At 39.5% G+C, this 25,774-nt stretch overlaps 1 protein-coding gene across 1 annotated transcript in view; it reads left to right on the top strand.

The window, feature by feature from the left end:
- The window catches only part of SRFR1 (Tetratricopeptide repeat (TPR)-like superfamily protein), a 260,775-nt gene that overhangs the window by 30,006 nt on the left and 204,995 nt on the right, over nucleotides 1–25,774 (top strand). The window contains exon 7 of the mRNA XM_089787186.1: nucleotides 8,760–8,826. Coding sequence (XP_089643312.1) covers nucleotides 8,760–8,826 — 67 coding nt within the window. The remainder of the gene's footprint in view (nucleotides 1–8,759; nucleotides 8,827–25,774) is intronic.

Below are 25,774 nucleotides of genomic sequence, written 5' to 3'. Positions count from 1 at the left end.
CAGATAGAGGGGAAAGTGTTTGACGAAATGTCAAAACACTAAAATCAGAGCATTTATGTTTGAGCATGCGACAGGGGCCTTATAATTTTCGCAATACCAGAGCAAGACAAAATAACATTTCAGACTTGCAGAGCAAACAGTCTAGTTCATCCGTGCAGGTGGACATAGAATCCAGTCATATAGACACAGAGGAGATATTCTTTGATCAAGGCGGCAATATGGGAGACAGGAATGCTCGGGATCTTGGAGAGGAAAGATTCTTACAGTTATTAGAGACCTTGGCACAGGGACAGCGATTAGCAGAACAGAGGGCATTGGAACAAAATCAAAGAATGGAGCTTATGATGCAGATGATGGCTCGTCAAATGGGGTTGAATGCTAACATGGGTGGAGGAAATAATCAGAATGGTAATAATCAAAATGGTAACAATTAGAATGGGAACAATCAGGATGGGACACATAATGGAGGTGAACAAGTTGGGAACAATTTTGGTCATGCACCCTAGCAAGCTAGGACAGTGAGTTCAAGGCCCATGATTCCCACATTTCCTCCTAGAGCTCAGAGCAGCCCGTACCAGAACCCTAGATCACTGATATACAAGACCAGTTGAGAAGAGATTGGGAAGCCGGAGGTCCAGATTTTACTGCTGCAATTACCTTTAGGGAGTATATGGATGTGCGGATGAAACATATGCCACGTGGACATGACAGGAACCAGAGCTATGAGCTACGGAAGAAAGTAGGGAAACTTCAGTTACCATATTATGATGGCTCGGGGAAGTCTACAGCAAGAGCTTGGGTTCAAAAGCTTGATACATACTTTCAATTGAACCCTATGCCTGAGGAAGAAACTATTAAGTATGCAGCAATTCATCTGGATGGGTTAGCACACGAGTGGTGGCATCATGGTATGGTCACTATGGGTCATGCACACATTACCTCATATGTGGACTTTACAGAGAGACTGATTGAACGTTTTGATAGGAAGGATCCAGAACTCCATTTCAAGGAGTTAGCTCAGCTTAAACAATGGGGATCATTGGAAACATACATTTCAGAATTCCAGAAACTTGCAGTGTTAGTAACAGATGTATCTGAACGGAGGGTACTGGTTCTATTTATGGATGGGTTAGCTGATCCGTTGAGAGGGTGGATTAAAGCTCTCAACCCTCCCACTTTGCAGGAAGCCATTAAGAAAGCTCGTGACACGGATTCCTCTTCAGCTTCTAAAAATAAATTCCAGGCAAAGAGTTTCCCTTCGAGGAAAGATAAGGACAGTAAATCTTTTCATAGAGAGGGTCAGCCACATAAGGAGGAAAGTAAGAGGTTGGACAATGAGACACTTAATGATCTCAGGAAGAAGAAGCTTTGTTTTCATTGCAGGGAGCCTTGGGATTTGTCACATAAGTGTCCATTGAAAGCAAAAGCCAAGTAGATGGAGTACTTTTCAGCCAAAGAGTCTGTGGATGGAGATTCAAAGCAGTCATCAGAATCAGATGGAGATGATAATTCTTCACATAAGGAAGCACAAAGTGATAGCACGATAGCTCAGTTGTCCAGTATACAGGAGGCCGTCACTTTCAGAGTTAGTGGAACTTTGGATGGACAAAGATTTGTGGCACTCATTGATACAGGGGCAACACATAACTTCATTGATGAAAAGTTTATGACACGCAGAGGGCTCCATACAGAACAGCATAGGGGATTTAAGGTGATGGTTGCCGACGGCTTCAAAATCGATTGTACCAAGAAAATCTCCAACTTGCAGCTTCGTTTGGGAGATTATGACATGGTGGGAGATTTCTTTGTTGTCAACATTGGTGATCAGGATATGGTGCTTGGGATGAATTGGATGAAATCTCTGGAAGAGTTTACATGTAACCTCCAGAAAATGGAAATGAGTTTTGAGGCAAATGGTAAGAAGATAGTACTCAGAGGTTTGTTAGATGGGAGACTCCGAGTGGTGTCACTCAAGCGGATGCAGAGTTTCTTCAGACACGACCAGGTGCAGTGGACAGCAGAATTCAGAGTAATGCCTGAGGGGACAGAGCAACATAAACAGGAGTATCCACCTAATGTACAAAAAATAATAACCAAACATACTAAGGTGTTTGGTGAGATACCTCGAAGGAGACCCCCGGATAGGGGAATCGAGCATGTTATTGAGTTAGAGGAAGGGGCTAAGCCAGTCATCATCACACCCTACCGCCATCCAAAGAGATATAAAGATGAAATAGAAAAGGCAATCAAGGAGTTGATTGACATGGGGCACATACGACCAAGCAAGAGTCCTTTCGCTTCTTCAGTAGTATTGGTGAAGAAGAAGGATGGTACAATGAGGATGTGCATTGATTATAGGGAACTAAACAAGAAGACAATCAAGAACCGATACCCTATTCCGCGCATCGATGAGCTTATTGATGAATTGCACGGTGCCTGCTACTTTTCTAAGATTGATTTGAGATCCGGCTACCACCAAATATGGGTTAGAGAGGTGGATGTGGAGAAGACAACTTTTAGATGCCACTATGGACATTTTGAGTTCTTAGTCATGCCATTTGGGTTGACTAATGCCCCCGCCACTTTCCAGTCCTGTATGAATAGAGTATTCAGAGATTAGTTGAGGAAGTTTGTGTTGATCTTTTTTGATGATATACTGATATACAGCCGTACTTGGGAGGAAGATTTGAAGCATATTGATGTAGTGCTCAACATTCTAGAGAGGGAGTCATTATATGCCAAGATGAGTAAATGTGAGTTCGGGATGACAGAGTTGCTCTATCTAGGGCATATTATTAGTGCAGGAAGTGTTTGGGTTGACCCAGACAAGATCAGGGCCATTTTGGATTGGCCACCGCCGAGGAACGCTTCACAACTCAAGGGATTTCTTGGGCTTTGCAGGTTCTACTGCAGATTTGTCAAGGGATTTTCACAAATAGTAGCACCACTTACAGATTTGACATGGAGAGACAGTTTCAAGTGGTCAGAGAAGGCTCAGGATTGTTTTGACAGGTTCAAGGAGCTGATGAGTACATGCCCTGTTTTAGCCATACCAGATTTCACCAGGCCTTTTGAGCTGCAGTGTGATGCCTCAGGAGAGGGCATAGGAGCTGTCCTCATGCAGGACAGACATCCCATCGCATATGAGAGCAGGAAATTACGAGGTGTTGAGAGAACTTACAACATCTATGACAAAGAAATGGTAGCAATCATGCACGCGCTCGCTAAGTTCAGGCAATACTTAGAAGGGAGCCGATTTATAGTAAAAACAGATCATAACAGCTTGAAACATTTCTTTGGACAGAAGGATCTCAATGATAGGCAACAGAAATGGGTGAGTAAGTTACAGGCTTATGATTTTGACATAGTCTATGTCAAAGGGAAGAAAAATATCGTCGCAGATGCTTTATCCAGAAGGCCTCATTTGCTTGCTGTTGGGATAGTCATGGACGATTGGAGAGAGTTGATCTTGGCAGAGTATGCCAAGGATAGTTGGCCTTCTAGTGTTATTGAAGGAACTATTCAAGATAGTCGATATACTGTTATAAATGATTTGATCATCTACAAGGAAAGGATTTATTTAGTACTCGGGTCTGTTATGAAGCAGAAGATTTTGAGGGCATTTCATGATTCATCATTGGCAGGACATCCCGGATTCTTTAAGACATATCGGCAGGTGAGAGAGCGCTTCACTTGGAAAGGACTCAAAACAGAGGTGCTTCAGTTTGTTAGGGAGTGCCCAGTATGTTAGCAGAACAAATAGGAACATTCCTTTCCAGGTGGTTTACTACAGCCCCTACCGATACCAGATAAGAAGTGGGATAGCATTTTCATGGATTTCATTATAGGCCTCCCCAAGGTACAGGGTCGGGATTGTATTTTTGTTGTGGTAGACAGATTGACGAAATTTGCACATTTCTTTGCGATTTCGTCCACATATTCAGCAGTACAGACAGCAGAGCTATTCTTTCTAGAGGTATTTAGATTACATGGGATGCCACAGAACATAGTCAGCGACAGGGATAGTAGGTTTATGAACCACTTTTGGCAGGAGTTGTTCAGGTTGTGTGGAACAGAGCTAACTCCGAGTACCAGTTACCACCCCCAAACTGATGGGCAGACAGAGATAGTGAATAAATGAGTTGAGGGGTACCTTCGAAACTACATTGCAGGAGAGCAGAAGGCTTGGGTGAAGTGGCTGCATCTAGGGGAGTACTGCTATAACACCTCTTTCCATATGTCTATTCAAATGTCCCATTTCATGGCATTGTACGGGTATGATGCTCCTAATTTTCTGGATTTGTTATTTGGGGATAGTAGGTTGCCTAAGGCCAAGGATATATTGCAGGAGTGTCAGGACATTATGTGATCCTTGAAGGAAAATTTGCAAAGGGCACAAAATCAGCAGAAGCAATATGCTGATCAACACAGGGTTGAGAAATTTTTCGAGGTAGGAGACATGGTGTACCTCATGTTACAGCCGTATAGACAGTCCTCTCTCAAGAGGAGTGGAGCAGAGAAATTGAAACCATGCTATTACGGACCATTCAAAGTAATCAGGAGCGTGGGTGAGGTAGCTTATGAGTTGGAGCTGCCTGCAGACAGTAAAGTGCATAACGTGTTCCATGTGTCACGCCTTAAGAAGGCATTGGGGCATAATGTGGTGCCTTCAGTAGTATTGCCACCTCTCGATGATGAGGGAAAACTTATCTTGATTCCTAAGACTATACTTGACTCCAAGGAGAGGGTGCTTCGCAGGCGGACTATCAGGGAGTACCTAGTAAAGTGGAGGAACCTACCAATTGAGGATGCGACATGGGAGGCAGAGGAGATTATTCAGCATCCTGAGTTGAGATTGCTTGGGGACAAGCAATTTCAAGAGGGGCGGACTGTAATGTCCCCCACTTAGCCAATTTGGAGGTATGTTGTCGTTAGCCTATTCTTGTATGGTCCCGAGGGCTAACCAGGACTTCAAAAGAGATCCTGAGGTTATTTGGCCTAGTCAAATTTAATTACAGGCCAAACGGAGTTAGTTTGTTGGGTTTTCAGAAAGACTTACTATTTTTAGTAAGCCAATAGGGGGATGCAGTGCGTTTAATTTTTAGTGACAGGATGAGATGCGTTTAGTTGGGCTCTTTCTGATGAGCTATTATATGTGGGATTTCGAGTTTATTTGGTATATTATTTTAATGTTTGAAGTTACAACGGTAAAGTGACTATTTAAATTAAATATTATAATGTTTCATAAAGTCCCCCTTTTGAGTACATACATGGATTTTGTAAAAAGAAAAAAGAAGTAATATTAAAAGTCGTATATTATCCCACATTGGCAAGACGGAAGCGTGGAGCAAGTGAGGAAGGGATTAAAACAAAGAGGATAGCTCTCATTTATTCATGCTTGGAAATATCAAAGAAATTGGAAAATTTTCTGGAGATTATGTCTCTATAATTTGAAGGACGAAATCCCTTCAAGCTAGAAATCTTGACGCCATTGAAAGATATGGTTTTGAGATTCAACATAGTAGCAATCCGAAAAAGCAGAACTGAAAAAGCAGGGGGAAAAAGCGGGTACGAAAAAGCAGCCCGAAAAAGCAAAACCGAAAAAGCAGGCCGAAAAAGCAGTTCGAAAAAAGCAAAGTAGAAGGGGCAGCATTGAAGGAAATTATTACAGCCATCTACAACCAGGTTCTTTTGTTCGTATTGCTTTTTAGGGTGTTATAAGCTTTCAGCTGTAAGTGTGCATTATACTAGCATTATCATTTTGTAATCCATGTAAATGCCAAAGTCTTGGCCATATTTCATGAGCATTGTAATTTTCATTGCAATTAAGAAGATAATAGTTGCTGGTGTCATTTAAGCAATTTAATATCATTATTTATCAGCTAGTTAGTTTGCATACCAACTGTTTGTAAAAATGTCAGTTGGCTGTAGGTGTTCATTTCTCATGCTTAGATCATATATATGCACTGAATATTGTCAAAATTAGTAGCACACTCATGTTAGGTCATTGTGTAGTCCGTTGTAGTCTTCTAGCACAAGATTCTCATTGATGCAAATTGAAGAAAAAGTCATTTGAAGCTAGCTGAAATACTATATCAGTCATACGTCCCTTGCATGTGAATTTTTTGATGAAATTCCTTGAGCTTTCATCAGTTTTTTTTGAGGGCAGATTTGAGGAGGGTTATTACAAAAGAGTCATGTGACATGTCTCTTGGGTGCCTTATAAATATGAGATAGGAATGTGGATAAAGGACACAAAAGGATACTGCATATACCGGTTGGTGTTGATAAAGATCATCTTCAGCAAAGTACAAAGACTTCATATCAGATTTGGTTGTTCAGAATTTGTAGAAACTTTACATGCAGTGGTGGATGATAAGGCAGTTGGTTATTCTGGATTAAGCTTTGGTACAGATGCATGGTAGTGTTAATTTTCTGCCTTAGAATTCAGCTTTACAAGAGGTCCTCATCAACTTGGTGCATCATTCTTGGTGTTTCTTTCACATGGTTATTTGGTCTTGTACTTGGATTGCTTTCTTTGGGGTTTAATCATGATGGATTTATCTCCACCTTTACTATTCATGTCGCTTATTTACATGCTTTTTTTGGCTATGCAGTGCTAAGTTGTTTTTCTGAATCTAGGGTTCTTCCTTTTTTGTCAATTTTCTATTCAAACTTCATTTATTTTCAAAACGCAGTGATGTAATTTTCCTCATTTATGGATGCCAGACTTTCTTTCATTTTATTTAATTCTGATATTTGCGTATTATTAAGGTTGGTTCCAGGACACTTATTGTTAGTAAATGCACTCGATTGTGAATTTATGGAAAGGGATCTTTGAGTAATTATTTGAGCAGTAGTATAATTGAGAGCAAGGCTAATTCATTTTTAATGCTACTAACCTAATTCAATGCTTGAGTGCATAGGCAACAGCATATGATTAAATTTACTTCCTGTTAGGACGTGTGAGGGCATAATTACTTACCTGATCAGACCACAGTGTGTTCCAGTACCCTAAACATAAATCTAACAAATATGAAATGAAAAAGATTATTAGTGTTCTTGGTTAAATTCTGAACCAGAAATAAGATATAGAAATGTAAATGCACAAATAAACACACAACACAATCCAACTATCCTGGGAGAAACCCTCCTCAGTGAAGGAAACAAACCATCCAACTAAAATCCATCCTTTTATTGAAATTCTCAGAAACCAAATACAATGTCTCATCTTCTTATAAACCAGAGTATTATAATCAAATATGAATTCAACAAACTTCTAGCAAAACAAATAGCACTGCTATTCTTATACAAAAGATAACTTCAATTGATCAGACTTATAGCAAAGACAAATAACGAGACTTATTCCAAAATAAGATGTATTACAGAATAATACCAAAAACGAAAATGCTGCTTCAATAATCTGTAGCTTATTATTGCCAGTTACCACACATGACTTTCTTGATCAAGAAACTGGATGAATGTATATGCTCCTCTTCGAATAGGACAGACTAAAAGATGTATGCAGAGATAAGGAATTCACGAAAGAAGATGCGTCAGCATACTGTCCGCTCAAAAGCAAGGTCCTTTTAGTATATGCAGTTTTGGTGACAATGAAATAAAATGCTTGACTGTTAATTTGACTTGCCATTACACATGATGGGTGCCACGATACGTCGTAACGAGCTTAAAACATTGTTGGCTGCCACAGTGACATTATGAAGAGCTGAATAGACCAAGTAAAAACAACAATATAAACTTGTGGACCTGAGTGATAACGAAGGTAAGGGCTAACCAAGTAGAGGAAGCAAGCTATGTAGCCTGCACCAAACTCATTTGTACTGTCCAGCTAGGAAATATTACAAATATGCCATAGCATAGCCACCACCAACCAAGTAGATAATATCGTAAGTCTGCAACCCGAACACTTATAAAGCTGCCCATGTAGTCTCAGATGAATGATGCTGGTTCAGTTAAAATACATTTGAACAGTGACACTACACAGAATTCTATTTCCATATTTCAGCATAGAGTAGACAACACAAAATTTGATGTGAAGAATAGATTAGAACCAATTGAACACAAACTTGCAGAACGGGCATATGAAAGATCTGTGTCACAGCTACCAAAATTCAACATTCTTGAAGGTGTTTTTAATCTTTAATTTCAATTGTAGATGGGCCGAGGTTGAAGAACAGCAATTCATACTTGTTTAATGAAGTGTGTGTTGATTGCTTAGAGATATTGTAAACCCGGTTTTAACCAGATTAAAACTTTCAAGGAAAAGAACACAAGGCTACATTTAACTTTTCTGATATTGAAAATCAGTGTGTGAATTCTTTGTACAAAGAGTGATGATAAAAGACATCGAAGATTGGTAGCTTCTTACAACTTTTGCTAATTATTCTGTGACTGTTGTGTCTTTCTTAATATGTCTGCAGACAGTAAAAATATTCTAGCTTCTGATGAATTATTTTTATTTCTCACTTTTAATTCAGATTAACCTATGATGCTGCGAGGATTAAAGTAGCTGTTCTACTTATTTCTGTTTCATGCACAATATTGAAGATATAACACTCTGTCACCCATTTTGTGTTCCTTCAGGATGCATTTTTAGTGTCTTAATTAGTGATACTGGATGTTGAGTTTTTCTTCATGTGGTATTTTATTAAGTATTGCTTCTTAAGAGTATCATACATTTAAGATATTTGTGACAATAGAGTCTATTTGTGATTTGTTCCATACCTTTCGTTTTCCAGGCAGTTAAAGACCTAACTAGAGCACTAGAATTTGATCCGAAATCATCAGACATCCTGCATGAAAGAGGTAACTTGATTTTTCTTATGCACATTATGGTTACTTTGTTATTGGATAAACACCTTTACAAGTGAATATTCTATCTGGTTGAAGTTTGCTTTCAGGCTTGACTGGTATGGTTGTCAAATCTGTATATATGTTGTTTTCATTTTCTCCACACTGGGGACTGAATTTGCACAGCAAACTTCGTTTACAGCCAGACTTGCTATATTATCTCTATTCTTGTATATTGCTTGTTGGTTAACAGATTTGTCTTCTTTGAAATTTATTATTTTGACTCTATGCACCTAGATTGTAAGACAAATTACTACCAAACAGTTGCTAGACTATTGGTTAGTTTCTCTCTGATTTGGAAGATGTCACAGCTAACTTTGAGTGATCAGATATTTTGATTTTTAAAAATTTAAAGGAGGGGTATACTTTTAAGTTTTAACCAGTAAGTAGCATAGACAAACTAACATTTGCACGTGGGCATGTTGCAAATGTGATTAACGAATTTGAAACAAATAAAGGATTTTAGCAATATCAACTAAAAAGTTTCAAACGCATGGGTTGACAAAACGATTAACTTCACCATTATTCAACACAAAGATTGAAATACCAAAGATGAATGCCAGTTAAATAAAATAACATTCCCAAAGAAATGATAATATTGACATATCCATCATTAAAGGAAACATTCGATTCTTAGCGTGCACAAACAAAAATATTTCTCCAGATAACAACAATATTAATTGATCCTGTATCTGATCATGTCTCACTCTTGTACTACAATGCAATGGGCATCAAGATTTCAGACCCTTCAATAGTGCTTTAGTTACATATTTAAAATGGTTCCGAAGTAACTACATAAGCGTCTTTTTAACTCATTCTTTTAAAAGGAATCATTTAAATAAAGTTTTAGTACAGTTTGTAACTTATAAAACATTAAACCTTATGAACTGCTAAAAATAATAGCTAAGGCTGAGGTGGCTGTTGCTGGGGTCCCACTTTGGCTTCTTCATTCTGAGTTTGCTGATGTGCTGCTAGCCATGCCTTGAAGTCCTTGAGAGCTTGAATCACTGTGGGAACTTCTGAGTGCTAAGGGATGAGCATGTTCTGAGTTATTAGCTTCACAGAGCCTTCTTTGCAGGAACATTATCTATTCTGGTAGTGAAAGTTTCAGGATGGCTGTCATATCAGAACAAAGTAGAGTCAATTTTGCCATTTTCTTCAGAGTTTATTTAAAAAAAAATTCTCATGTGAGCATGCATTGATCCACTTCTAGAACTCATCTTTCAATTCTTCTACAATTTCATTCCCAATATTATCCTTATTTTTCATCTGGCAATCAACGTTTGCAGATTCTTTGGCAATGTCTGCCTGTACCTGGTTGCAATATTTCAACAACTTGCTTTGTTCCTTGATGTTTTGCTTAAGGAAGGTAGTTTTTCACTTGACGTTGTCTCTCCAGAGGACACATCTAGTGTCATTTGTTGGATTTTACAACCTCCTAAGTTAGGATAGCAATTGCAAACACTTCCACAGAGAGATAATATATATGAATAGATCACTAGGAAATGGTGTAATGAGCTGAGACGAGCTGGTTTGCAAATGTACAATAGCCTCCTTATACAGGCAAGAGATTATGAGGTAGTTACAAGTGCAACTACCCTTGATACAAAATTAAATGCATGATGCTCAATGAAACTATTATTGTTTAATGAGCTATGACTCATCTCTATCTTGAATGACAACTAAGATAACTAATACGAACAAATATTAAATGATTGTGTCTTGTGACAACTAAGCTATCCTAAGTAGATATGTGTGAACAGGTGCTACCCAAGAACTAGTTAGGAAATGTCCTTATTCGCACCAAGAACCCCCTCGCGCCCCCAAGTTCAATTTAGGGCAAATGATGCAAGAGTAATATAAAGATGCAATTTATGGGTCTAGAAAATTAGGTCATGCTAGGTACCCATGCACAACTAATCATGCAACTAATCTCTTATCAACAAAGAAAAGGAGAAAACCTTGTGGGACAAAACTCATCTCCAATAAAGAAATATGTAAATCAAAATAAGTGATAGGATGAGTGATGAATGAAGGTCTCGACACCAATACCCCTCAAAGATGTCCATCACAAGAAGCCAATACAATCAATTTTGTCACCATAGGAGGGAAGGAGAGATACTATGTAGCCAGCTCATAGTGAATAAAGGCCTGCAAGAATGACAGGTGGTTAAAGGAAAAACATGATCGAACACTTGCAAATCACTTGTCTCTTAGGAAGAAACAAGGCCGCATATAAATGCAGGGACGGGAACAAAAATAAGAGGGGCCAGGTAGTGCAAGATTGCTCAATGAGTTGCGGTGAGGTGGTGGCGGCTGCATGATAAGATTGATGTTAAGAGGTTCTGGCTTCTGATAAATACAGTTCCACTCTTCCACAAAAATTAAAACTTCAAGCTGTATTGCTGCTGTTGTATGAGCTACCAACATTAGATTGAATCGACATTCAATGATATTGCCTTCAAAGGCATTGGGGAAGAGTATTATATCACTAAAAATAGAGAATGAAGGCTCTCAATTGGAGGTACACATCAGCCAGAGAGGAGATATTGAACCAACTTGGATGCCAAGCCAAAATCACAACTGGTGATAAGATACTCACTTCGAAAGACAAACAGGAAAGAATTGAACTTTATTAATTTTGCCACAGATAGACATAAAGGCAGGCACAGAAATGAGGATATTTCTAAAACTTAAAGGAATTTTCACTTCCAAAATGATGCTGGGTCTGCGAACTGGCCCAAGGGAGGGGGTGAACAATGAACACAGTTTTAAATATTGTAGCGAAATAATTATGCAGGGCTATGAACATACTGGAGAAAATATTAATGCAATTGACAGAAAATGAGAATATGGAGCATATTGGGCACCGCCAAATAAAATGGTGGGAGAGATAAAACAATGCACTAACTTCCTAGGTCCTCAATGAATTTGGTGAATGATCTCAACTAGAAAGAGATGCAAGTTTAATTGCTCTGGTGCCTTGTTGGAGTTTGCAACCTCCTAAGCCAGAATCACAACAGCAAACAGTTCCACAGACAAAGATTATAAATCACCAGGAAATGATATAATGATATGAGATGAGATGATCACAAATGTGCAGTAGCCTCCTTAGATAGGAAAAATATGATAACGTAGTTACAACTTAAACTACTCGTCATTTAAAATTAAATGCATTATGCTATATAAAACTAATAATAAACAATGAGCTATGACTTATCTCTATCTAAAATGACACCTAGGCTCACTAATATGAACAATATTAAATGATTGTGTCGTGTGACAACTAAGCTATCCAAAGTAAACTTATCATGTGTGAATAGGTGCTAACCAAGAACTAGTTAGGAACTATCCTTATTTACACCAACATTATCCACTTCTTAGAGAATGTCTTCAGCTGCGACATTGTTCATTCCCATATCCACAATCTCTCTCCACAACTGTATTGATTTTATAATGGAGAAAGAAAATAACCAATATCCATAACCTCAAACAAGGGAGCTGCCAAATTGTTTCATTTCTGCTTTGTCCAAGAAACAAAATCATCATACACAATTGAGGGTGACTAGCCAACAACACCATCATATTGCCCAAGGGAAGAGAAGGGAATGTTGTTGAAGGATTAGCATTTGCAAGATCTTCCAAAATAGGCCCCAACCAATTCCTTTTACAAAAGCAGATGTTTAGTTAGCATGCAAGAAATATTGTGGTTGGCCTATTTAATTAGATCCCTAATCCCGCTCGTCTATAGGCTTGTTGAAATGACGTCCATGGCCTAGGGGGTCGAATAGATGTCTGGGTAGCTCAATTTATAGGTTAATTGCTAGAAGGGTAATGTGATCGTTTGGTCCTCCTCTGGCCTCCTCCATGATGCCCCTGATTCCTCTTATATCTTTTTCCTCACAGAGACTCACGAGGCTCCAACTCACCCTCTTCCCGGTTTTACTAGCATTCAATGGATCTTTTCTTTTAGGTGTGAGACTAGGTTCTCGGTTGGGGTATGTGGGTCTAGCGGGGTTGCTTGTCTTGTCAATGATCGTCTACGAGGCTAGACCTTTAAGGTTCACATAGATTTTTCGATTAGATTCATGTGGATTTGGATTAGCCGTGCGATCACCCATCTTAGGGATCTTTATATTTCTGAGTTCTACTTTCCTCTGGTTGCTCCTTATGCGGTTCATAATGGTTTGGATGGTGATCCCTTTATTGACTTGTAAGATAGTATAACTCGATTTCCCTTTGCAGGTAATACTCTTATTTTGGGGACTTCAATGCCCGCATTTAGTGTGTTTAGACTTTCCTTCACAACAAGGCTGCCAATGCCATTGTATTGACGACACGAATTTGACTTCTTTGGGGCTCTAGAGGCCTTCTGACAATGCATTTGGGCCCCTCACAAAGTATCGTCGTCACCTTCTCTAGTTCTACGAGGACTCCAACTTGGTGATCTTGAATGAGCTCGATTATTTCCTTGACTCCTATCACTATGCTTGTAGACCCCATGGCGGTGGGGTGAGTGTGCTTGACTACACCCTTTCAAGCATATCATTTCTCCTTTCCATCGCCACCTCTCTATCTCCCATATCCCTCTGGTTGATCATGCCCTCCTCTGCTTCTCCCTCTAGGGCCCTCCTAATCCCTACCCTTACTTTGTCCCCTCTAGGGCTTAACCCCCTAGGTTTGGCTTTGACTATGTCGATCCTAGCCTCTTCATTTCTCACCTCAATGAACTCCTTCCCTTGGTCCCCCCTTTCTCCTCCTTGGGTTGTGTTGCGTTCATGTTCACCGTCTTTCTACCTCCATTTGATAGATCACCCAACTTTCGATCCCCCAATGAACAAGTGGTATGATTCTGAGTGAGGATTTCAACTGGAGGTTGCGCTCAACTTTCACTATCCAACACACCTCTTCACCTTAGTTGAAGACCTATCGCCACTTCCTGCGCTATAAGAAACACCTTTTTGTTTCTTTGCATAGGAGAAGCTTTATGGCCTCCCTCACTTGCTATCCTAAATCATTTTGGTGCACTATTTTCCCCCATCACTCCAACCTCCTTGTTGAGCTATAACACAATCTTTTGGTCTCCCATACTGCCGTGCTCTATGATTTCCCCAAGTAGTCCCCCTTTGAGGTCACTCTGCCCCCAATTGCCACTTACTTAGTTGCACAAATGTCACTGAAGCAATCAAATACATGCACATTAGTAGAGCAACGAATGAGGGAGGTTTCTAGGTTGAGCTCTTCAAGCTTGGGTTTACTATTCTAGGCTGACCTTGCGAATCTCTTCAACCATGTGGTTAGTAATGATTCCCCTCACGCTTGGTCTCATCACACCATACACCCTATCCACAAAGTTGGGGCTTTCTTCGATCCTAGTAATAATAGGACTATTATGTTGATCCACATGGTCATCAAGTTATATGCAATGGTTCTATATAGTCTTCTTTCTATGGAGTTGGATTTACAGGGTGTCCATGTGAAAGGATAGGTGGGCTTCAGACCAGACTATCAAACCATGGACCATGATTTGATTCTCCGTGCTATCATCAAGGAGGCTTGTCGCCGCTTCTTGAAGCTTTACTATTGCTTTGTAGATTTTTGCAAAGCCTTTGACTCTATTCCGAGATCAACACTTTTTCTGAGACTCAGAGATATTAGTATTTCAGAGACCCTTTTGATTGCTATTATGAGATTATATGAGAGGGTCCTTGGCCATCTCAAGACCCCTTATGTGCTTTTAGTTTTCATCATGAGTACTATTATGGTTAAGCAGGGTTGTCCCCTCTCTCCTACTTTGTTTGGGATCAATATTGATGAGCTAGAGACATTCATTTGGGAGCACGCTTTGGCTAGTGATGGGTGTATCCTCCACGAGGTTTTGATTTCTATATTACTCTCAGTGGATGACGTGGTCCTCTTGGCCTCCTTTCTTGAGGTTTTGCAACATCAGTTGGACAGTCTTGCCTTGTTTTGCAATCAACAACATCTCATGGTGAACCTTTGGAAGACTAGGGTCTTGGTTTTCAATGGCCTTAAGACCTCTCACCTCTACGTCTTTAGGGGCGCGGAGGTGGAGATCTCTTCTTCCTACACTTACTTGGGGGTCAAGTTCTCTGACCCTCATTTTAGTATGAGACCCGCCCTTTAGCCACACATCAATAAGGTTTATGATTTTTTGGCCCTACTTGAGCTATAGTGTTACTTGCACCACTTTCAGAACACCACAACCAAGATGACCGTCATGGGTACCCTTATTAGACCAAATGTCCTTTATGGCTCTATTGTTTGGGGGCCCTCCCTTTTGGAGACAAATTGGGCCTCATCAGAGAGGGTTCAGGTTCTTTTCCTTCGATGCATCATTCAGTGCAGGTAGTTGATTCCACATCATATCATTCTTGTAGAGTTTGGGGCCTGTCCCTTTAGGGTTGAGGTCATATTTGATCTAGTCTGGTTCATCCATCACCTTCAGGGATTCATTGATTCTAGTGTGGGACGTAGTAGACATCCCTTGCCCTCTACTCCTATGAGTCTTTTACTCCCTTGACCTCTTCCAGAAGGGCCCATGGCTGGTTTGCAAAGGCAATTGTCCTCCTTGGTTCCATTTGTATTGGGATTGACAACCTCCCTCCCTTCCAGTACTCTCTTGGGGCCCCACCTCATCTCCTCCCTACCAGGTAGGAGCTGAATAGTTGTGTCAGAACCGACATTTGTAGACAGTTCATACCAACCACTTGGGTGCATTCTCATGGGGGGCTTCTCCCTAAGATGGCATTTTATGTGACACACTTTCTTGAGACTTGGGATGGGATCTTTGTTTTCATTTGCTTGGTTTCTTTGTTTCGTTTCTCTTGGGCACCGTTTGGTGCCCTTGCTTTGTGCTGGTCTCTTTTGTACTCTTGGAAGTCCCTTTGACCATTTCTGTGGTCTCTTGTTGGATATTAATAAATTTAGCATATCTTATCTTTTAGTATGTGTCATGCTTATGTAAATATCTGTCTTATTTTTATGTTCTTGTAGATTTGTTTTTCCTGGATTTTCTTTCTTTGACATTTAAGTTTTCATTTATCGCACCAGAAATAAAGGCAAAGGAGATTGCCATACAAAGCCCATCCCTTTGTCATAATAATTTAATTTTTTCAAAGCAGAAGAAAATTAATGCACCATTGCCTTTTGTGCTAGCATTGACCTTCTTCTGTGTTGCAATTCTTGCTTTTCCTCGCCCTCTCATTAATTTTCCTTCCCAGCTTTGCATAGTGTTGCAGATCTCATAAATGTTGGTTTTGCTGAGAAATATTTTTTCTACGGTGGAGGTTTGGATGCTTGATTGGTAGTCAAAACTTTTCTATATATATTATCTATTACATTAGACCATTCACTTTATATGTTATATATAAGATAGTAAATAATAAAAGTTGGACCTAGTTTTGGAAGCTTAAAACTTTTAGAATTTTGTTTTACTTGTACAGATTTGAAAGATTTTTGTCCTCTTGCTACTTTGTTTTATATTTTTCAGTTATTGTTTTTGGAAGCCCTTAGCTTCTCTTCAAAGAACCTCTTTTGCAAGTAACATATTTTTTTCTAGCTACTTTTTTAGATCTTTCAATATGGGCTTTGAGGTTTCATTGTGCCCATAACAAAAAATTGGTTGCCTTTCTTAGATGCCTTCCCTTTCACCATGATTTTATCTTTGATTTGAATTTCGGATGCATCATTCACATCTTTTCAATTATACTTGTTTAGAGTTATGTAGAATGACCTTGACCATCTAATGACCGATAGGCTAATTATTATGAATCCATTTGAAATTAAATTGGAAGATTCAAGCCACAAGTTGTCATTGAGGCAGTACTACTCTTATAAATGAGAAGTTTTTAACGTCTCTACAATTATGGCCTTTAGCATCCTTTTCTATTTTCAGATTTCTTCTGTTGAAGGCATATTACAAACTTATCTCCTTAATATATTACCATAGAGTTGAGTCCAAATATGTAGATTCTCTATTTTCCTCAAGTGTGAATCACAATCTAGTATCCTTCTGAAATCTGTGTACTATTTTTAATCATGAATCTAAGTAATTGGGCAATTGAAATTATTCTTTCAAAGGAAGGAGGATACATGACACTTTTATTCTTTCAAAGGAAGGAGGATACATGACACTTTTACTGTCCATCACTTGCTCCTTAGGTAACAAAATTTGAATGGCTAACAGATTTTATATTATCATGATGTTTTTGGATTGGCTTCCAAAAACCGTTTTGTTCCCTAAAACATATGCTTGGATTTTCTCATTATTTTACTCTCTAGAGCTCCAATCCTTTGGGTTTAATCCAACCCTCTTATGGTCTATGCCAAGTTTTCCATCTTTTTGAGTATTTTTTAATATTCTAGTGGGACATCTCTTGCTTCACTTTCCAGTTTACTGGACCAATCAATTTGTAACAAAGTTGTAGAATTTCTTGATGGGAGGGTGGGATTTGGGTACGAGTGTACCGATGGTCTAGTTTGGGGATGTTGGGGGGATGATGATAAGGGGATCTCACAAATACGTATTGTATTTGAAACTAGTCACAGAAAGATGTATAAATAATAATCATAAGAATTACAAATGTAACTTTGGCAAACTAGTAAAACTATTAAACAATAAAGTTGTACACATTACAATAATTACATTAAACTTTTAACAATGAGAATGTTGGATTCAAAATTTATTCAAATTCTCCTTATGCTCCTTATGCTCTTTATCTCATCCAAATGATGGATCACAAAGTGTGATCCAAAACATTGATGCAAAAAAGCTATACAAAAGCTAATCCAAAAGCAGCAGCCTTTTTAAATTTATGGATTGTGGAAATCTAATAGCACTATTATATGCAAATTCAATATTTCATAATGATGACTACAAGAACATTTTCAAACTAAAAGAAGTAAATGAAGTTATCTTCTAATCATCCCCAAACTCCACATCGCTAGAAACATGCTCAAGCTTATCCAAACCAATATCAACCAACCCTACTTGTATAGCACCATCATCAACTTTTAGTGGTTTCTTTGGCACTACATCCCATTTTGAGGTTCCACTTTACGGAGTAGATGGAGCTGTAAGTATAGCAATTCTTCTTAGTAGTAGAAGAACGAGGAGTCTAATATAGAAATCAAATAGCTAGCAAGGTAGTCAAAGAAGTTGATCTTTTGCATAGTCCACAAAATTTGGTTCTTTTGTGTCATAGATTCTTTATCCATCTTGGTCTCCTCACTTCACATAACTCTTTAGGATCTTCTCTAAGAAGGAATTATTGAAACTTGTGAAGTTTAGATATGCATCGTATGACATTATTTTTAGGGGGATGGCTTCACGACGACATTCTATATGGTTGTAATTCTACAAGGCCTTTGCACATGCCACCTCAGGTTCAATGCATAGGCAGCTATGTACAAGGGCGTGTTGAGCTTCTGTTGTCTCTAATGAATAATTGGCTGAACATTTTCATTGTAAAATTGCAATGTCAGGTATATATGTTGCAAAACAACCTTCATTTGGCTAAGCATAGAATCAATACATTTGTACAACTCTCTATGGTTAGGTGCATTGACATCCCTTTTCTAATCACTTTGAAGATTGGAGTTATGATGGATACAAGACATATTTTTCACCACCCTAAAAACAATCACTCTTGACCACATCCTTAATGCTTTTGCCTAGCTTTGTCTTGGAATCAAGCCATTGCTTCTATTTTGTTGTCATAACCATTAGATGTAATGCCTCTTGCAACTTAAGCATGCTTTCCAAAATAATGAAATATGATGCATATCTAGTTTATACTGGTTCTACAAATTCCTTCTTAGAGAAGGTTGTAAAGGGTGCATATGAAATGTGGTGGTTACAAATATTTCATATATTTAGCATTATTAACAACTGATCTGATCCAATCAAAATTTCCAATGTCTGAGTGCATTATTCAAGTTATGCACACAAGTTCACCAAATATGTCTATAATATTACAATAATAGATAAGACGTCTATTATTAGTTAATGGTTATCTTGTAAATATCTTTAGCTTTAGTTTGCTTTCGTTTTTTGCTTTCTCTGGAATAGAATGTTTCTATTCTTTACGATCGTTTCCTAAGGAAACATCGTCTCTTCCTTTTGTATAAATTGACCTTTCGGTCTCTGTTATTAATAAGCAAGTATTTACCAATTACCTTGTAATATGGTATCAGAGCTAAATACTTAAATTTTTTCGAAAAAATTTATAATTTTTTCTTGAAATTATTTGTTTAAATTTTTCCAAAATTATTTCAGCTAATTTCTCCAAAACCCACCTAGGGTTTTTCTGCTTGGAGAAATTCACGAATTACGGGTTTGCAAATCGCATGGAAATCGTGGCCATTTTTTGGAGACTCGCGTTTTTGGGGTGAAAATCTGCATGTTTCTATATCAAATCTTCATGCATGTTTCTATATCAAATCTTCATGCTCTTAGCCGTCTCAGTCTGTCATCGTGCTTTGGGAAGCAGATTTGACCATTTTTCATCAAGAAATCTTAAGTTTTTTCAAGCTTTTTTCAGCTAGGGCCGTTTTTTTTGAAACCCTAATTTTTGGGGTCGAAAATTTTTTTTGTTTGGAAATTCTTGGTGGGTTTTTCGAGAGCTCAACTGGGTTGTCGTCCGTTTTTTCTGGGTGCCTCGATTTTTGTGCCTCGATTTTCGAGCCAGCGGATTCAGAAAACGACAGCAGATTCCTTTTGTGTTTTTCGAGCTCTCTTTTGGGTCATTCTCTGATTCTTCTGGGTCTTTCGTATTTTTGCCTCGAAGAACGTGCCTTCACAATTTTTCACAGTTTTTCATTGAAAAACGTGCCATGGCATCTTTGACAAATATTCTGCTTGAGCATAATTCCAAATTCAATGGTCGCAATTATGGAACCTGGAAGCAACGCATCATTGCAATCTTCGAATATCGAAACACTGATCAACTTGTTCTGGGTGTTACGCAGCGTCCGACTTCTCCGGGTCCTGATCAAGATACATGGGATCTGAATAATCGAGAGGCAGTAATGCTTCTCAAACTATCCGTAGCTGATGACCAGCTTTCTCAGATTCCATCCGGCAAGACAGCGGCCGAAATCTGGACACATCTAAAAGGTCTTCATGAGACTTCCGACAAGAGGAGAGCCTTCTTTCTGAAAAACACTCTGTTTTCCATTGTCATGGATGAGAGCACCTCGCTCCAGGCACACCTGAATCGGATTCAGGAAATCCGTGATCAGTTACTTGCCATCGGTCGCAAGATGGAGGAAGAGGATATTGTGGTAATCACTCTTCGGAGTTTACCAAATTCCTATGAGCATTTTATCGAGACTCTCAACATCACATCTACTGGTGTTGATCTAAAGTTCACTGATCTCTGCACCCTGCTACTTCAGCAAGATCGGTGGAAACAACAGTTCGGTAGCAGCTCCAGTTCCACCTCCACTGAGCAAGCCTTTGCTGCGAAATCCTTTCAGAAGGATAAGGGCAAGTTTCAGCAACCATCTCAGCAGAAGTCTTCTGCTCCAGCATCCGATGGTACCAAAAAGAAGAACATTCAATGCAACTATTGCCACAAGTATGGTCACATGAAGGTTGCATGTTGGAAACGCTTAGCTGCCCAGTCTAAGCAATCAGGTTCGCAACCCAAAGCGTGGTCGCATGAAGGTTGCATGTTGGAAATGCTTAGCTGCCCAGTCTAAGCAATCAGGTTCGCAACCCAAAGCGAACAGTGCAGAGCACACTGAGCAGGTGGAATCTGCCTTTTATGCCTTCATGGCTAAAAGACCCGCAGATCATGTACAATCATCTGCCTGGTACATTGATTCAGGTGCCTCTCGACATTTCACTCACCGCAGAGACTGGTTTACTGACTACCAGCCTTATTCAGATTCTGTTATCTTTGGTGGTGGAGAAGAGTACACGGTTGTTGGTAAAGGCAACATTCAAATTCAGTCTATTGGGAGGAAGCTCATATTCCTTGATGTGTACTACGTTCCAGGGATGGAACTAAATCTACTCTCGGTCAGTCAGTTGTTGCGACATTCTCCACACTTGGCTGTCACCTTCAGTTCACATCAGTGCACCATCACTGATCGGGCGACTAAGTCTACTATTGCAGTTGGTCTTGAGGATCATGGTCTTTTCAGACTTACTGATTCTGGTCATTTTCAGGACTTAGCTATGGCTGCTCGGCGATCTTCCATCAGCTCACTTTGGCATCAGCGATATGGGCACTTAAATGTGCATTATCTCTCACAACTTGCTCGGGATGAGCTTGTTCTTGGTTTGCCAGAGATTCAAACCCAACACCTTGGAGTTTGTGACGCATGTCAGGCTGGGAAGCAACATCGCACACCTTTCACCAATGGCGATTCTTGGCGAGCTTCTCAAGTACTTCAGCTTGTTCATGCTGATATCTACGGCCCTATGGCCACTCCTTCTGTTCTTGGGTACAGGTATTTTCTGTTGTTTGTAGATGATTTCAGTAGAAAAATGTGGGTGTATTTCCTTAAAAAGAAATCCGATGCATTTATTGTATTTTAGAAGTTTAAACCCTTAGTTGAAAAAGAGTCTGGGAAATCTATTATTACTCTTAGATCAGACAATGGGGGGGAATTTTGTTCTAATGTTTTCTCCAGCTTCTTGGATACACATGGCATCCAACGCCAGTTCACCACATCCCACACGCCACAACAGAACAGTGTAGTTGAACGTCGGAACAGGACAATCACCGAGATGGCTCGTTCCATGCTCAAACACAGACATGTTTCGAAGCGTTTTTGGGCAGAAGCAGTTAACACTGCAGTTTATCTGTTGAACCGGTCACCCACAGTGGCGGTCAAAGGTAAAACTCCGGAAGAGGCCTGGTCAGGTCGCAAGCCCAGAATCAGTCACCTGAAGGTTTTTGGCTCTCTTGCTTTTGTTTGGATCCCTGATGCTTCACACACCAAGTTGGATGCCAAGAGTCAGAAACTGATGCTTGCTGGATATAGCAGTCTTCACAAAGCCTACTGCCTTATTGATGTTGAGACATCTCGTCTCATATACAGCCACCTCCGGCTTCCATTAGGTCCACCTGATGGGAGGGCTCCAGTAGCTCCTACAGCTCCAGTCCTGCTAGTGATACCTGTACAGCCACCTCCGGCTTCTCCTGCAGGATCACCTCGTTTTGAAGATGCTTCACCTGAGTTTGATCCAGATTCTTCTGATCAAGATCCTGCTGATCAAGCATCTCCTAGTACTACTGTTGGTCATTCTCCTCTCCGGCCTAAGTGGTGGGCTAAGACACTTGCTGATCTTCATGATGATGAGCTCATTGATGGGAGAACTACTCGGAAAAATAGCAAAACTATAGATTCTGTTAACTTTGCTCTTATGGCCAACATTCACAGTGTGTTTGAACCTCAAACATATTCCGAGGCTAAAGGAATTCTAGAGTGGGAACAGGCCATGCAATCTGAACACCAGAGCCTGCTGAAGAACAACACTTGGGTTCTTTCTGATCTTCCCCCAGGGAAGAAACCCATTAGCTGCAAATGGGTCTACAAAATCAAATACAAATCAGATGGTACTTTGGATAAGTACAAAGCTCGTTTAGTGGCAAAGGGCTTTTCTCAGCGTTAGGGCATTGATTATGAGGAGACCTTTGCTCCTACTGCAAAGATGAGCACCATCAGATTAGTCCTAGCCATGGCAGCATAGTTTGGCTGGAAGGTCCATCAGATGGACGTAAAGAGTGCTTTCCTGAATGGTGATCTCCATGAAGAGGTCTACATGACACAGCCTCCTGGTTTCAAGGTTGCTGGTAAAGACCATCAGGTTCTCAGATTGGTAAAAGCTCTCTATGGTTTGAAGCAGGCCCCTCGGGCATGGTACATCAAGATTGATACGTACCTCAGTGATCAAGGCTTCAAGAGGAGTTCTTCAGACTCAAATCTGTACTTTAAGACTACTGACAGTGACATCATCCTTCTGATTATCTATGTGGATGATCTGATCATCATTGGTAGTTCGGCATTTTTGATTCAGGGAATCAAACAACACTTATGCCAGTCTTTTGATATGACTGACCTTGGGCTCATGCATTATTGCTTAGGTGTTGAAGTTTGGCAACAGTCTTCTGGTATATTCATCTCTCAGTCCAAATATGCCAGAGCCTTGTTAGACAAATTTCGAATGCAGGATTGCAAACCTGCATCTACACCTATGGAGAAAGGCCTTAAGTTATCAGCCAAGTCTAATTCTCCTTCCGTTGATGATACTACGTATAGGCAACTAGTAGGCAGCCTCATCTACCTATCTGCTACTAGGCCTGATATCAGCTTTGCAGTCAGCTATATTTCACGCTTTATGACAGCTCCTAAGGCTGATCATTGGATGGCAGCAAAGCGTGTGCTTCGTTATGTGAAAGGCACTTCTGATTATGGACTTCTGTATTCTCGGAGTTCTAATCCTAAACTCAGTGGGTTCACAGATTCAGATTGGGCAGGCTCTGTTGATGATAAAAAGTCAACATCTGGATATGCGTTCAGTTTGGGATCCGGTGCAGTCACATGGACCAGCAAGAAGCAGCAGGCAGTTTCTCTCTCTTCTACAGAGGCTGAATATAGAGGGACTGTTAAGGCAGGATGTGAAGCTGTCTGGCTTCGTCGGATGCTTGGGGATATGCAGATGTCACCAGCAGGACCGACTACTCTGTTTGTTGATAACGAAGGCGTTATCAAGTTAGCATGGAATCCAGTCTTCCATGAACGAACCAAGCATGTGGATGTTCATTGTCATTACATACGACAGTTGGTTGAAGACGGGACTATAGATTTGCAGTATGTTCCTACCTCAGATCAGACTGCAGACATTCTCACCAAGCCTCTTGGTCCTGATAAGTTTGTCAAATTTAGAGGACAGCTTGGTGTGTTAGATAGATTAACCATTAAGGGAGGGTATTACAATAATAGATAAGACGTCTATTATTAGTTAATAGGTTATCTTGTAAATATCTTTAGCTTTAGTTTGCTTTCGTTTTTTGCTTTCTCTGGAATAGAATGTTTCTATTCTTTACGATCGTTTCCTAAGGAAACATCGTCTCTTCCTTTTGTATAAATTGACCTTTCGGTCTCTGTTATTAATAAGCAAGTATTTACCAATTACCTTGTAATATATAAGCTGCCTCAATTAACTTCTTTGCACCATTGCACATGGGTCACATCTATCGTTTCTTGAACCACTTTTTGTGGCCCAAAATCATTTGTAGAGGTGAAATTGAGAATGTACTTCTTGCGGAACCTTCAACAATGAAAAACATTGAGAAATAAATGCCCTTTATACATGTTATATCGATATTGATGAGTGGACAATACCTATTGTTTATTAACTCATCCATGACTAATCAATTTTTGCTCATGACCCAAAATTCTTTCATTGTCTCCATTAAAATATAAATCATGGAATAGTTCTTATCTAAGGTTATGCTGAGTTTTGTCTCTATTGGTGGCATATACGATGATATTGCCCTTGCTATCTTTGTCACTGCTCCCTTATAAAAAAGAGAGTGAGCCACATGAAATTCATCAGTAAATTTTTTTTTGTGGTGGCATATTTTTTTCATCCTTTAAATGCACATCAAATAAGTATACTAGTGGGTTTGGAACATCACTTGTCAACTTGCGTTTCCCCTTGCCCTTTGTTGCACCTGAATTAGAAGAAATTAACATATGTGCTATTGGCTTCTGCAAAGTAATAAAACTATTAAGATAATATCTTATACTTTCTATAATAGTCAACTACTTGTCTATAGTTCGTCTTTCAGTCTAGATAGGAATGTTTCCTATCCCGTCTCTTTTTTCTTCAGTCCAGATAGGAATGTTTCCTATCCTGTCTCTAGTTTTGTTTCTAATTTCGTCTTTAGTCTACGTTGTTTCTAAAAGAAACAACGTCCTTGTAATTCTTTATAAGGAACACATTTGTTCCTCTGTTAATCAATGAATGATCCGGAAATCCGTTAATCTGCCAACTCTTCTTGAATCTTGTAACATGGTATCAGAGCCTAGTTCTTGAACTTTTTGAAAAATTTATAATTTCATTCGAAATTATTTGCTCAAATTTTTCGAAATCCAGCTAGGTCTTTTTTCTGAAAATCGTGGGAAGATTTTTTTAGGTCTGCAAATTGATGGAAATCGTGGACGATTTCATCTGCAACTCGCAATTTTCTTTTTCCTACTCGTGTTTTTTGAACTCGCGTTTGTGGCTGAGGAACTCACGTTTTTTTTTTTTTTTTTTGGTGCAAAAAAAAAAAATGACGGGTTTTTTGATTTCGGCTCAGTTAGAGATGGCTTGCGTGTTAACGTCCACGGTTTTTCAAGGGCAAAAGCAAAACCGAAACCCTTTGCCAGTGAAAGATGGGAGCAATAATTTCAAAAAACGTATAGTTTTTTTTTGTAGACGGTTTTCTGCATTCGGCTTTGCAAACTCACGCCATTTTTTGGTGTTTGTTCAGCACACTCTAGCCCCATTCGTCCATGCACATTGATCCTTGAAGAAAAATCTGCCATTTTTTATCAAGAAATCTGAAGTTTTTTCAAGCTTTTTTCACCTAGGGCCTTTTTTTTTCGAAACCCTAATTTTTGGGGTCGAAAAAATATTTTGTTTGCAAATTCTTGGTGGGTTTTTCGAGAGCTCAACTGGGTTGTCGTCCGTTTTTTCTAGGTGCCTCGATTTTTGTGCCTCGATTTTCGAGCCAGCGGATCCAAAAAACGACAGCAGATTCCTTCTGGGTTTTTTGAGCTCTCTTTTGGGTCATTCTCTGATTCTTCTGGGTCTTTCGTATTTTTGCCTCGAAGAACGTGCCTTCACAAATTTTCACAGTTTTCATTGAAAAAT

Source organism: Cupressus sempervirens, chromosome 6 (assembly GCF_028749045.1).
Source record: "Cupressus sempervirens isolate cs-2001-9-10 chromosome 6, ASM2874904v1, whole genome shotgun sequence".
Lineage (NCBI taxonomy): Eukaryota > Viridiplantae > Streptophyta > Pinopsida > Cupressales > Cupressaceae > Cupressus > Cupressus sempervirens.
Note: the sequence above shows the minus strand (reverse complement) of the source record. Positions and strands in the feature narration are given on the sequence as shown.